The sequence below is a fragment of the Loxodonta africana genome, chromosome 4 (genome assembly GCF_030014295.1).
Source record: "Loxodonta africana isolate mLoxAfr1 chromosome 4, mLoxAfr1.hap2, whole genome shotgun sequence".
NCBI classification, from domain to species: domain Eukaryota; kingdom Metazoa; phylum Chordata; class Mammalia; order Proboscidea; family Elephantidae; genus Loxodonta; species Loxodonta africana.
Window position 1 is genome coordinate 102,691,230 of NC_087345.1, and position 15,662 is coordinate 102,706,891.

Genomic DNA, 15,662 nt, shown 5'->3' on the forward strand with positions numbered 1-15,662 from the left:
GAAGTATGGATCAATCTTCCCTTATTAGGGTTATTGAATGGTAATAAATTTTCTTTCCTTGATACTCTGCAGCGTAATCTATATTGCAGTAGCACGGAGTGTAAATCTATGTAGGGTGTAGGTGATGGGCTCTGGAGCTGGAATCCTGGGTTCAAACTCTACTCCTACTAACTGTGAGGCTCTGCATGATCTTACTCGTATTTTATGAAATTATAAAACTTTTATCAAGGAGGTGGTAGTTTTTTTTCTTTAATGCCCTTACGTGCTGGTCACCCAAACTGTTTGTAAACTGTTACTGGGAGCCACTGCTCTCACAGCCTGAGAGTAAATTCAGGCTCATGCTTGTCACGCACTGAATAGAAAGTAATGTGACCTACATACCTCAAGCCATCAGCCACATGCAGTGCAATCCTGTGCTGCAGGGTTCGGGTGAGGCTGGCTTTGTCCTGCTGAAGCAGGCGATCCAAGGAACCCTTGGGGGCTAATTCCATCACCAACATTCGAGGACGAATCCCAGCTGCCAGCAAAAATATTAAGCTGGGGTGGTGGAGGTGGCAAAGCACCACCAACTCCTGAAAAAGTTCAAAACATATAAGAGTAACACACACAATCTGTTACCTAAATATCTCCTGCCTTAACTGCATCCACACTTTGATCATGATTTTCTCTGGGTGATCAGATTATAAGAAACTTTCCATTTCTTCTTTCAGCATCTTTATATTTTCCACATTTTCAGTAGTAAACAACTGGTTTTAAAATGGTGTTTTCAATTAAAAAATTTAAGTTTTTTTTTTTCTTCCTTTTGCTCTGCTTTTATCAGAACATTTAATGCAGGGACAGTATGCACAGTGCAGTCATGCTAACAGGTGATGCCAATATTAACTGGACCCTACTTAGCTGCAGAGCCCTTCTCAGCCACTACTAATTGATGATAACTAGCATGGGGCAGGGCAGGTAAAACCTGCCTGTCATTGCTGATTCAGTGACTGGAAAAGTTCACTGAGGACAATGCGTAACTCCATAAAAATATACAGCATCATCCCCTCCTGGAAACTCTAGCATTAGAGTTCCCGTTACTCTTGGACTAAAACCCCATGTACTTCTGTGGCCTGCACAGCCTGACCTGCTCCAGCCCCAGACCACCTCTCAGACACCATCTCCTTTCTCTCTCCCCTTCATTCACCACCCTCCAGCCACACTGACCTTCATTCCAGCCATAGGATCTTTGCACTTGCTGGTCCCTGTGCCTAGAAATCCCTTCATTCTTCATGCTGCTTATAGCTTCTTACCATTCAGATTTTAGCTCAATATCACTCCACAGAGTAACTTGCCTAAGGAATCCCAAGGTAGTGCCCCAGGTGCAACAATCTGTCTCCAATCCACTTATTTTTTCTATTTTTTTTAAATCACTATCTGGTATTATTTCTTTTCACACTTTTTATCTGACCCATCTGATGAGAATGTAAACAACTTGTTTTATCCAGTCTAGCGCCTAAAATGAATGACTAAATGAGAATGAATTACTTTGTCATTGGATTAACTTGAAAACAGCTGTATAACATAAAGATATGACAAATATTTTTCCAATTGAAAAGTGGAGAAATAAAAAGAGATGTTAAATGAGAGCCCAAGAAGCCAGGGATGACATTTTAATTTGAACAGAGAGGTCTCCATTCCAAGACCAATATGTTTGCTAAACCCCATCACGTGAGATTACTTTACAGGCTCCTTGAAGGTGTTGTTTTTGAATTCCTTAGGTACTTTATTCTATGTATTTCACTTTTCTCTGAAACTGCAATTTAGTTAGAATTTATAGCTTATGTGATGGGAACTGACTCATGTTTTAAACGTTGATTTCTGCAGAAGCTGTGCTTCCTAACAACCAGCTTCAAAGACCTGGACCATCAGTGCCAACTGGATTTATAAGGAAACTGAAGTGTGGAGAATTCCACAAGCTAAAGAAGAAAGGCTGAATGCCCTACAATGGGATTTTCTAAGAAGAAAAGCTCCAGACTGCAATCATATTCAATCATATTTGCTTAGTAGATAAAAATCTTTTTTTCCTGTGCCTGCCTAGATCAGTTGACTAAAACCGATAAGAACAAGTCACATCAGCTTTGTAGTCTTTCATAGATATAGGCAGAAGCCTAAACCAAATTTTCCATCCTGGAAAAGCAACTCATTGATTACAAAGAGAAGGGAACAAGAAAGTGTAATGGATATACCTCAATTCATGATTACCGGTACAATGATTATTTAAAAGCAGCTTTGAATACCAAAGTGTTCTCTTGTCATTTGTTTTTCAGAAGCACGTTATGTACACTCTACTTTTTCTTTTTCTTGTACCACATTCTTAGTTATCCTAGCTGCTTATACACTAATTGCTCCTGTATAAATATTTAGTGTTCTGACTTCCATCGGGATTCCCTGAACACATTCCGTAAAATTTAAAACATTTCTTGAAGACCAATGACCACGCTGAAAAATCATACAAGTTGCCTAAAGACTGAGAGAGATTGTTCCCAGATTTGGTTCACAGACTTGCTTCTATATGCAAAATGTTTATTAACTTTTTCCTAGGGCTACAGTGTGACTTTTGTTAATCACCAAAAATGTCTCCAAAAAATATCAAATTTTTTCTTTATTCTTAGTAACTAAAATATTCTATTTTTTAAACTTTATGTGAGTTATTTAGTTTCAGTCACAATGTATTTTTAAAAAATAAGTCAAGAAAAAAGTAAGAATGAATAGATTAAAAAATATGAGTGAGTTCTGGGGTAAGGTGGTTGGAAAGAGCACTGGATTTTACCTTCCCTTCCACTCTTTTCCTTCCCTCATTCCTAATGTAAGTAAAGACTTGGGGAAAAAAAAATCCTTAGCAGTGCTCAAAACAAGAGAGGGTCCTGGAGTGACACTGCTGATTGTTCATTCAGCATCAATTCCCTTTTCTTTTTCCTAAGAGTACTTTGATTTTTACTCAGGTATCAACTCTCACCCATACATGCCATGAACTTCATGGGGAACTGATCCCAAATCCAGCCAGGGGAATATGCTAAGTAATACCATCCCCACTGCCACTGTGATTGGTTCAGTTAACACAGACCTAAGCCAATCAGCACACATTATTGCCCTGGACATAGGTGCTTACCGAGAAAAAGACACGTGATTCAATAGCAGCCAAGAGAAGTAGTTTAATGGGCTACTATATAGCTCTTTCTGTTCCTTTGAAATACGAGATTCCAAAAGAGATACTCTCTTTCTTCTGTAATTTACTGTTAAGTCTAGAATCAATTTACCACTATGAGAAAATCTATCCTGAGAGAAAAAAACCAAAACATGGAGGTTAAAGGAATTATAGAGAAAATTGGCCAAAACAAACCCTAGAGAGAACACCCATGTGGGTTTTTTTTAGAAGATATAAAGTGAAGATCGTTTATCCAATGAAGCTCATTACAGAGGAGCTTTTGAGCTAGGAAGAGATGCAAAACCAAGTGTTCAGAACCCTCCAACAGATTCAGAGGGAAAAAGATAATGCAGCTCAAAGCAAGATGAGAAGCCCTAGTGGCACAGTGGTTATGAGCTCCACTGCCAATCAAATGGTCAGTAGTTTGAATGCACCAGTCACTCCTTAGAAACCATGTGGGTCAGTTCTATTCTGTCCTTCAGGGTTGCTATGATTCAGAATCAACTCGATGGTAACGGGTTTGGTTTTGGTTTGGAAGCTAGACAAAATAATCTCAAGTACGAGACTATTTCCTCCAGGGAAGTCTTCCTTACTTTGGCAAATGTATGGTCTCATTTAAACGTAAAAAGAAGAGTATATATTAATAATTTCTACTCCCTAACACAAAGCTCTTGGTCCACCTTCATATTTAGAATGATACCTTAAGTAAATGAACCTATACAAGTGCAAAGAATATCTATACCAGCTGCCTTTAATAATTAATACAGTTCTTAATTCAGAAATAGGAAGGGTCAATCAAAAATATCCAAGTCAGAAAACCAACAGCATAAAAGAGAAAGACCAAGATGAACCTTAGAGCAAATGGACTCAGAGAAAATAGAGATAACACAAAAAAATAAATAAATAAATTTTAAGTGATATCAAGAGATTCTTTAGGATATAGCATCTCAAAAACGAAAATGGACTACCATTAAGAAGAACAACCAGAGAAAAAAGAAAGAATTTCTGGAAATTAAAACTATGATTATCAAAATGAAATTTAGTAGAAAGGTTAAATAATTGATGAGGTAATTCTGAGAACTAAATTAGAAATCTGGAAGAGATAATCAAGTCATCCATATTATACATGAAACTATGAGCAAGAACTCAAAAGCCATGAGAAATAAACCCAGAGAGCTCATCATCCATCTAATATACATTCCAGGAGGAGGGATCAGAAACAACGAACTATAAGTAACTAGATGTAGGCTCCAGGAGAGCAGGGACTTGACTGGATTTACTTTACTACTGTATGTCTACTGTCTAGCTGACTACTTGGTCTGGTACATAATAGGTGCTCAATAAAAATCATCTAATGATTAATAAATATTGGAAAGAACATAATAAATAATAGAAGCCATTAATAGAACAGAATTGCCCACCAAATACTGAGCTAGGTACTATTACCAACAACCCACATACAAACACATACTTGCATAATTTCTGAATATCAGGGAAAAAGAGAACTTCAAAAGATAAAATTTTCTACTTTCAAAAATAAAAGCCTCTATAGTAACATGTATCAAATTGGCATCATATTTCTCATTAGCAACAGTGGATACCAGCAAACAACTGTCTTTCAAATTTTCAAAGAAAAAATTATTTTAAACCAAGATTTTTAAACAATCAAGTATGAGGACAAATCAATCAACTGTGAGGTCAAAGTTAAGGACTAATAATATTTCTCTCTCAGACACTCTTTCTAAAAAAATTACCTAAAGATACTCTTCAACATGAAAAAAAGAATCCAAGAAAGAGAAAGCCATGTGATTCAAGAAATATTGGGAATAATCAAAGAGGAGTAGAAAAGAAATCACAGATGAACCACTTTGTAGGGGTCTGGAAAGCCACCTTACCTATTTAGAACAGGACTTAAGGGCTGCATAAGGAATTTTCTCAACAAGAAAAGTATTTTGTTATGTAACTAAATGATTAAGAACTTAGAAGCTGTTTAGGACAAATTGGAAATATACATCTCGTCTCTCAACAACAACAAAAAAAGACAATCAGAAAGTCCAAGAAAGCCACAAAGCTACATAGATTATCAGGCTATAAACGTGACCCAGGTTAAAATACAGTCTAATTTTTATAAACTGAGGAGGAAACACATACGTATAGAGGATCAATTTAACTTTGATATTTGAAATATTCCCAATCTTGTGGGAAAAGCTTAGTCACAGAGAGCTACATGTCCTTCTCTAAGGATTTAACTTGTTCCTTTATAAATAAAAACCTTAATTATAACTGGTATTTATTGGTATCCAGTTCTAAGAATTAAAACGAAATACAAAGTATGAAAAATTTGACTATGATTATTGAATAGAAAATAGATGTCATAAACTTTAACTATATAAAAATATTAGAATAAATTATAGAATATAGGAAGGGGTGAGAAGAAAAGGAGAGAAAAAATAGTGATAATTTTCCACATCTTACATAGCAAGGAGTCAGAACATGCTCTCTAGGTTTGGTGTACTAAAAAATAAGGGTTCTGTAAATTATTTTAAGTTACAGTGGTTACTACATTAGAAAACCTAATGTAAGCAAATAATTGCAAAAATCAGGAAGTAGACAGGGAGGGGAAATGGGAGATAGCATAAGTGTGCTGACCGCCCTCATCTTTTGTGGTAAGAAGTCAATAGACTATGTTTAAAGTTGACAAATCTAGAAAAAGAGAAGTACAATCTTATCAATCAGAGCTCTGCTTTAAGATGTCTGACCTCCAATCAAATTAGCACAGTAAGATCATGTTTTAAACTGCTCCTTTCACTCTGAACACATAGATGTTATGCTTAATAAAAAGAAAAAACAATTTCTCTGTGGATCAGAATATGAAAGAGAAATCTGAGGTAAACAAGACCTGAAGTCAAGAGCTTGCTGTGCTTCAGGTCTGGAAGTAGGCAGAAGCAGTTGAAGTCTGAGCAGTATAGAATACTAGGGACAAAAAATATACCCCTAACAGGGCCCAAGATTCTACATTTCTAACAAACTCCAAAGTAATACCCTGTTGCTGGTCCACAGACTACACTTTGAGTAGTATAAGACTCAAAAAACTCATTGCCATTGAGTCGATTCTGACTCATAGCGTCCCTGTAGGGCAGAATAGAACTGCTTCATAGGGTTTCCAGGGAGCAGCTGGTGGATTTGAACTACCGACCTTTTGGTTAGCAGCCTGATGTTTAACCACTGTAACGTAAAAGAAGGTGTGTAGATGAGTCTTATAAAACGAATTGATATCAAATTTGAGTATTACAATTACAGGAAATCTCAAAATACTGCCTTCTCTTCATTTTCAGTTGAAGAAACAAAACAAAACTTTACACCAGAAAAAAAAGGAGGCTTAATATGGGATTTCATAAACTCAAGTAAACTTCAGGGGAAAATGTGGTCATCATTTTCCATTTTCACAATTGCATACAAAGCAAGAGTTCCAGGAGATAACAGATTTAATGTAATAATGGTATTGGATTTCTTACTTGTCTTAACAGCCTAAGTGATGTATGTTTATTAAAAATCTTCACAGCCACTTCTTCTCCTCCATAGGTAGCTCGATAAACGGATCCAAAACTGCCATCGCCTTTAGGAAAAAAAAAGTACAAAGTACTTAAATTAACCTGCTCAAGCAGAAAAACTAAATAAAATATACCTACCAAACAGAAAACTGACCTACTTGTTTCATTGAATCAAATCTCCTCTAATGCTATCTGTTCCTTCTTCTACTCCCTGAACTAAGATACACCTAAAGATTTTGTCCCCAGCCTCCCAGTCTCCCCTGTACACACTCCCCCTCAATTACATCATCTACTCTTACGACTCTGTGTTTCTCTGCATTCTCATATTTCATTTATAGCCCCAAGCTATCTCCTAAACTCTATACTACATTTATAACTTTGTGTTGGAATTTTCCACTAGCAAGCTTTTTAAAATTTTAATCACGTTCCATCAAAAGCCACATTCATCATCATTTCTTCAAACCAATTTTTATTCCAACTTCTAAATATCTGATAAAAATGAAACAAACTTCCTCTGTCATTCTGGACTCAAAATACAAGAATTATCTTTAACTCCCTGCCCCATGCCTAGCCCCACAGTTAATTGGGGTGCACTTTGCTGCCTCCCTCACACCCATGCCTTCCTTTCTATCTCCATGGTCACCACATCAGTGTGATGCCTTTAGTAGCTTCTGCCTAGACTGTAGAGGCCTCCCAAGTCCATTATCTCCAATTCATTCTATACTCTCCTGCCAAATTAATTTCGCTTTGATTGTGATGCTCTCTTGCTCAAAAACAAATTATTTTAATTGCCTACTAAATGAAATCCAAATTCTGCCTCATATTTATCATGTGGTCCCAAATTCCCTATCTAGTTCTCATTCTCACTCTACTCCTCATTTTCTAGGCTCTTCTCCTGTGCTTCTCCTCTCAGTTCTTGCTGCACAATACATCTGAGAAGCTTTTTGAAAATATAATATCTGGGCTCCACCACCAAATATTCTGATTTAATTAGTCCCAGGAGGGACTAGGTATTAGGGTTTTGTTATTGTTTTTCTCTTTAGCTCTCCAGGTGATAGTAATAAGCAGCCCGGGTTGAGAACCCCTGCTCTAGATAAGACTGAGATAGCCAAAATTTCCTAAATATGCTTTGTACCTTCTGCCTTCCCTCCTTTGCTTATGCCATTCCTTAAATGGCTCTGCTGTTTCATCCTCTCAACCTTGGGGGAGTTTATCAAGACAATAAGGACTAATACCTATAGTGCTTCCTCTGAGAAGCTGACCATGATCAACCTCATGGAATATCACTCTTCACTGACCTACATTAAATCGTTATTACTACGACATTTATGGTACTTCTAAAGTCCTTGAAAGTATAGTCACTTGATGAATGGAATTAAATGAATACACACAAAAGAAGGAAATATATAATATTAAAACTTACTATTTCTAAGTGGTGAAACTATGTATCTCTAAAATAATGCATCTCCAGAAAATAAATGTATTTTTAATCTCTGTAATTAAGCATATAAAAGCATACATTCTTTTATGCTCAGGAACATGTACATTAAAAGTAAAGAGCAAATTACTAATTTGAATATCTGTCTTATACCTTCTACTAGATTGTAAACATGTTGAAAATATTATTTGTGTCTTATTAGTTTGCTAACCTTCCATCCTGTCCCTCTAGCAAGCAATAAATATTCAACTTTTAAAACCAGTCATTAATACCATTAGCATCAAGAGTTTGAAGGGAAAATTAAAGCTATAGGAACAGTTAAGTATTGGAATCAGAAATAGGATTGAGTCAAAAAGGAGAGGAAAAAGAGAAAGAAAGCAAGTGCAGAGGGAAGGAAGAGAATGGGGAGAAGAGATGGAAAGCTAAAGAATAGATGGGTCCTGTCCTGGGTCCCCTCAATCCAGACAGCAACCTACAATAAAGAAAAATTTAACAAAGACAAGAAACACAATCTAGGGAGACATATCAGAATCTCAAGTGGGAGAAGTAGAGATTTCTATCTTTGAGAATCACTGTCATATCAGTCCCTTGAGAAGGATATTATGCTTGTAGAGGGTCAGCAAAAGAGGAAGACCCTCAACAAGATGGATTGACACAGTGGCTGCAACAACGGGCTCAAACATAGCAACAGCTGTGAGGATAGCGCAGGACCAGGCAGTGTTTCATTCTGCAGTACATGTGGTTGCCAAGGGTCAGAAGTGACTTGACAGCACCTAACAATAACAACATATGCTGCCACATACTTCAGGTGACGTGGAGCAGAAAAAGGGCTAAAACCTGTGTGTTTGTGATGTATGCATGACATCTAACTGGGAAAGAAATTTGAGCTGCTGACCTCTTGGTTAGCAGTGGTAGCACTTAACTACTATGCCACCAGGGTTTCCACAGTATCACCAGGGCTCCAAAAATACTTCAAAATAATTTTTGTAAACATTTCTATACACATTGCAAAAACACATGTCTGCTAATCTGAAACACATCTTAACGAAGGAGATTGCATCTTAATGCAGGAGATTGTTTTTGGAAGCTGTGCTCGATTGTTTTGGACTCCTTCAAAGAAGGATACGCCACGTCTGGTTCTTGTAGGTAAGAACTAAGATTTGGTTTTGACAATCCAACATTTTATGTTACTTCAATATTACTAATATATGTACTTACAGAGTTCCGGAGCATTTAAATTCATTCTGAATTTCCCAATCAACATGAAGAGGTACGAAGGAATTATTTATCTTATATGTCATGTTCCAAATTCTGAATAATTTTGGTTAATAATGTTATATCCTCACAGATGGATTTTAGGTATTCTTTTCATAGCAATTTAGTTAAAATTAAATGTAAACATGCACAACAACAAATTTCACACAAAATAAGGCAGAATGTTCTTCAATACTTTACATTAAATCAACCTAGTGCTCTTAATAGTCTCACAATGACTCCCGGAAATGTTTAGAACTTGAGTATGGACCAGTTTAAAGCTTCAAATATTTTTAATCCCAATTTTTAAAAAATAATTTTTTTGTTATTGTTGTTGAGAATATACACAGTGGAACATACGCCAGTTCAACAGTGTCTACGTTGCAATTCAGTGACCTTGATTATATTCTTTAAGTTGTGCAACCAGTCTCCTCCTTTTCCAAATTACTCCTCCCCCATTAACATTAACTCACTGCCCCTGAAGTTTCCTATCTTTCGAGTTGTCATTGTCAACCAAATTGTTTTTTTAATGAATAGTTTTATGAGAATTCAGCATTGTCATACTGAGTAACAAAACTGCTGCTATGAGTACACAGAGGTACTCTTTTATGAGGTGCTTTATTTATTCTGATGAGGCTGAAAAATGGTTGCTTCACATAGCTCAGTGAAAAATCCCTTTATCTGCCTCCCTCATCCCTAGCAATTAAAGTGAATGCAAGGACATAATTTCAGAAATATTTGTGCCCCCATGATAGCACATGTTCATACCGATCCTAGTTTACACGAGTCTATAGAAAGCAATTCCAAGTCTATAACATGGTATCATTTTAAAATACATAATTTCAACCAAAAAACATTATAAACAAATGCATGAAGATACTAAAAGTCTTTGGGGATCTAATCAAGATATCTGAATATTTTCTAAATTATAGAAAATAATTTCAGGGCTTTGAACCAGTTCTTCTCGGTTCAACCACAGCTGAGGAAGCAACACTGGAGCAGACCCCAAATTTTTAAATGTGGGTGAACTGGAACCATAAGCAAAATGGGAAAAATTACAGGTCAAAGCCCTGCTAGAAATTTAATCTCCCTATTGGAAAACAAGCACAGCATATGCATTGCATAGCAATCAAATCTCTAGCCAGTTCGATTTTGCACAGAGTTGAAAACAACGTACCCTACTCAAAGATGGCAGTCGATCATGTTGCTTTAAATATGTATTGCTCCCCTCAGTCCCAGCAATAATCCAGTCTCACACATCAGGCTCCTGAAAGGGCTCACTATGCCTCTTCCTAATCTCCCATTCCAGGGCTTCGACCTACAGTTTTTCCCATTCTGGTTGTGTTCTGAATCACCCAAATTTAAAAAATTTGTGTCTGTTCCAGTTTTGCTTTGTTGGCCATGACTGAACCAGTTTGAACTGGTTCAAAGCCTGACTAATTTTTACTCTCAAACCAACAAAAAATAGTTACCTAAGAGAAACTCTGGAGCTTGTTCAAATTCCAGTTCATCACTATTCAGCATAATATTTCTAGGCAGATCAGCCAAAATCAAGTCAGGAGCGATCTGAGATATTGGAATGGTGAGCCTTGGTTGATCTGGATTTATTAGGAGGTCTCCTGAGAAGTAGATAAAAGAAAAAAAAAAAATGTTTTAAGTGTATAAATAAATTCGTGCTTTTGACTTACCAAAATAATTAGATAGCTATAATTTCTAATCACTCCCTTAGGTTTTATTATCAATCCCATTTTTCTCTAGAAAACTCGAGAAAATTTTAAAGGTTCACTCAATATCTGTTTACTTGGAATTAAAAAAAAAAAATCCATTTCTTAGGCTAATTCAATCAGAACTGCCTTAAACTACCTGACAAATGTCTAGGAAGAAAGACATCCATTCTCTATGTCTGCCACATTCACGGAGTACTTACATAAAAAGGAGCCCTGGTGGCACAGTGGTTACACGCTCAGCTACTAACCAAAAGGTCAGAGGTTTGAAGCTAACAGCCACTTCATGGAAGAAAGATGTGACAGTTTGCTTCTATAAAGATTTACAGCCTTGGAAACCCTATGGGGCAGTTTTACACTGTCCTATTTTTTTTTTTTTTTATAGGGTTGCTATGAGTCAGAATCAACTTGACAGCAATGGGTTATTATATAACAGGCATGTTGGTAAGTTTCTTCAATGTATTGACTATTTTAATCTGCACGACAATTCTATGAGGTAGGCTTAATTATTCCCATTTTGCAGATGAGGTTATGCTGCTTAATGAGACAGTATTCAAACCTTCAAGTCAACATATTTTCTGAACTGAGAACATAAAATCTTGGAGTACTATTGGTAATAAATATAATCTATTTTTTTGAACTGTCACTACAATTAAATGCAGTAACTTTCAATTCATCCATTAGGGATAAGAATAAAGTTACATTTCTTACAAAAGTTAGTTCACAAGTATGGAAGAATCACTTAAAAACACTTCTAGGTTACATCAACACATGCCTTCTTCTGCTTTCTTCATCAGGTCATCCAATAAGATTTTTTGATGCTCTTCACCATCATTAAAACTATACAATGCCCATTTCTTCAGCAGAGTTTCTCCTTCACCACAAATATCAATTTCCAGTAGCCCAGGAAACCATTCCTCCATGAGAGAATCAATGTGATCCACGACTTGGCCCAAAAGGATACAACCTATATAAACCAAACAAGAATTCATCAACACCCTGTCTACACCTCATTCTGTTGCAAAGACAGAAAACAGGGGCTGCATAGTGAAGAGAAATGCTTCAATTTCTTTGGCGGTACAATTCAAAGTTTTTGAATCCATTTCCTTACCTTTTCTACAAGAAGGAACTGTAATTTTTAAGAAACTTTCTGGGTGATAATCTAAGACTTCGGATCCTACCAGGCAATAAGCTTCCGGAGACCAATTCAAGTAGATGCCTTGTCGCCAGTACATTCTATTTGGGCGAAGTGCTCGTTCTGAAGGAAGTTTAAAAGGACCCGAATGTAACCATTATTAACCGTTTCATGTATTAAAGGGAAAAATATTGCACGATACGTAATATGAATGCAGATCAGTTTGGTTTGAAGGAATGTATTGGGATCTTTAATGATACATCCAGAGTTCTCATTCATAGCTATTAAATGTATTAAGTATTTTATCTTTTACTTTTTACTGGGGTTTTTTGCAGTAAAATAAATACCAGTGGACAACCTAAGATATATTTCAGGCTCACGGTGTTAAGTAACTAAATGTGCTTAGTAGATGAAGAAAGAGAATCATAAGTTCTCATAACTTTTAAAAACAAATTGGTTATCATGCTCAAACAAGAACTTCCTGAATGTTTTAATGTAGTATAATTACCTGTATCTTGATTAATACCATGTAAAATAAGGTTTATTTTCAAATACAGTAACATCTGCGTAAAGCTGAATTTTACCAAAAAAAAAGATATTTTCCTTTTGGAGCAGTAAAATACCTCATTGACCCAGAAGGAAGAGCTAATATTATAAACATTATATACATATTTTTTCTTTGTCTTAAATCCCTCAAGGATTGTGCAGTAAAAAAAAGCAGTAGAGTAGGGCTATTACAATACCTACACTGAGTGCCTGGGGCCTGTTATACTTGATGACTTAAAAAAAAAAAAAAAAAAAAACTTCCCCTCACTGCCTTGACCATTCAATGGCCATTTCTTGCTTTTATTTTTTCAATTTGTTTTGTTTTGTATGTTTAAACCAATGACTCTCTCTAGCGATCCCCACCTTTTAAAATTGCTGTTTCTAGTTTGCTTTGGTTTGGAAAGCAAGATATTCATACTTGTTGACGCTATGTCTAAAAACAACAAATGTACTTAGGATGAGGACCTGAGAATTTTCTTCCCAACACATTGCATGAGTTTATACGTCCATGTGTGTCTTTATACTGGCTACTCTGAGGTCTTATGGGCTTATTATCTGATTTTCAGCTGCCTTGAAAAGAAGTAAACTCTGGAAAATGGCATATTATTAACTTCAGTATTTTTTTTCCCAAATTTCTCTGAATACTATGTCTGCACTAAATACTTACCTCTTCCTGAAAGCATGTAAGGTGAAATTTCAAGTAATCGATTGATTAATCTAGACCAAAATCCCATTGGAAAATAAGGCATTTCATATAGTCGAATAATAATTTCAGAGTTCTCACAATGGGGAAGCTCTATCACAGGCCTGTGGTCAGACAAACTAAAAGGAAAGGACACCATCATTGTATGGCTTCGTAAAAGAATCGATGTAATCGATGAAGATAAACGTGAAGCAACTGTACTTTTTTGTAATTTTTTTGTTACATGCTCTTTCTAGGTAAAAGATTCAGTGATCATTTTATCAATTCAAAGCATGCTCAAGTGTAATAAATGCATGAAATTTTTTCAGTAATCCTATATACACTAATATATAAAAAAAATAAATCATTATAATTACTTATATATAGGCAAATATTCAGGAGTTACATAAAACTTGAAAAAAGTACATATCCTAGAAAAAAGAAGTATATCTATTGTTAGAACTGGCTGCCATCCATTCAACGCAATTTGTATTTTTTAGTGTCATATTACTTTACAGCATTTACAAAATTTCCCATGTGCTTATAAAGCAATAAGAAAAAACTCCACAAGACATGCTAGAACTTAGGCCTCTATTGTGATGTCTTTCTCCTCTGACAATTTTCTGCCATAATTAAAGACTTTCTCAGTACCATGTACATATATATGTATACATATATGTATATATGTAAAATAATCTGCACTACTTACCTTCCTTAAATAATTACTTCTTAAATAATTTAAGCAATCTTAGGGCAAACGGTAATTACATACATAAAATAAGCCAATTTTACATTTTCTACTTGACTTCTTTGCAGATTTACCTTCTTAACTATATTGCAATATTTTAGAAGTCATTTACTGTATCTTTAAAGCATCAAATGCAGTGTTTTCATTAAAAGCAAATGTTAGGCTTCAGTAAAAGCTGACACAAAAGGCAAAAAACAATATATATTTAATCATATATCATAGACCAAAGTTACTTTGATGATTAAAACAATATAATAAATGGTGAATTTCCACACAGTAATTATATTCTGAAGTTGCGAGTTACCTGCTTGGAACCAGCAAATATTCTTCTCCTATTGGCAAGGCAATTTGAAATTTTTCTAGGAGTTTAAAGTACTGTGACATGTAGTTCTTTGGAAATCTCCTTTTCTTTGAAAGGAATTTTTCCACATCTCTACGTGAAATAATTCCCTTAGGATGTTTCGGACAGCCTTCCACTTTCACTGTCAAAATCTGAAAGATTTAAACACATATTCACTAGAATTCATTTTTTGAAGAGCTCATAATTTTATGTCTCTTTGCTCAGTGAAAATGATCAGAACAATTTTAATATTGTTAAGTACAACAAGGGACCTAATCTTTCCAGTAGCATTATAGCCTAGAAGCCCAGCCAGGCATCATCCCTACAACCTATCTTCACCAGGCCAGTGCCACATTACAGCCAGCAGATTTCTCCACCTCCTCCTTTTTCAAAAGTAGACAATCCTAGGCTTCCAATAAACCTTGAAAATCCCTGAATAATACCTCCTCTTCTCATTTCCTTGAGGTTAGGAACTATGTCTTATTCATCTATTTCCCATACCATGGAAGAGCTGGCCTACCTCGTGACAGAACTCTCTACCCCCCAAAACACATTGTTGAATAAAGAGAATGAATTTGGATCAGAAATTATTGAGATCCTCTGAAACCAATGAACCTTAAACTTTCCATAGAGACATTACATTTATATAATAAGAGATGGTTTCCATCAATAGTAAGTGTGGCAGTGTAGCACAGTTTAAAGACTTTCAAAGTAACAACTGCATTTTTATGGACTCCGCTCCCAGAATCTAGGTCAGTAGCTTAGGGTGAGGCTGGGAATTTGCCTTTTTAACAAGCAACCCAGATGATTCTGATGCAGATACCATTTTTCCTTTGATGGTTGTCATAGCAACTAGGAATAAAAGTCAGAAGAACCCAGGTTAAAATTCAGGCTCTGCTTCTTACTAGCTGTGTGAACTTGGGAAAGGCATTTAGTTTCTTTATCCTACACTTTCCTTCTCTATAAAATGAGATGATAAAAGTGATTGTGCCTTAGATTGGTATGAGAATAAAATAAGATAAAGTGTGCAAGATATGCAAAACACTTAAGACAATTTTTC

General features: G+C 35.7%; 1 protein-coding gene across 6 annotated transcripts in view; it reads right to left on the reverse strand.

Moving 5' to 3' along the window:
• LRRK2 (leucine rich repeat kinase 2) overlaps nt 1-15,662 on the reverse strand; it is a 159,702-nt gene that overhangs the window by 47,426 nt on the left and 96,614 nt on the right. For all 6 annotated transcript variants that reach the window (XM_064284381.1, XM_064284380.1, XM_064284384.1 and 3 more), the window contains 7 exons: nt 14,567-14,754; nt 13,500-13,654; nt 12,263-12,409; nt 11,927-12,118; nt 10,900-11,046; nt 6,700-6,800; nt 382-572 (listed from right to left, as the gene is read on the reverse strand). In XM_064284381.1, coding sequence (XP_064140451.1) covers nt 382-572; nt 6,700-6,800; nt 10,900-11,046; nt 11,927-12,118; nt 12,263-12,409; nt 13,500-13,654; nt 14,567-14,754 — 1,121 coding nt within the window. The remainder of the gene's footprint in view (nt 1-381; nt 573-6,699; nt 6,801-10,899; nt 11,047-11,926; nt 12,119-12,262; nt 12,410-13,499; nt 13,655-14,566; nt 14,755-15,662) is intronic.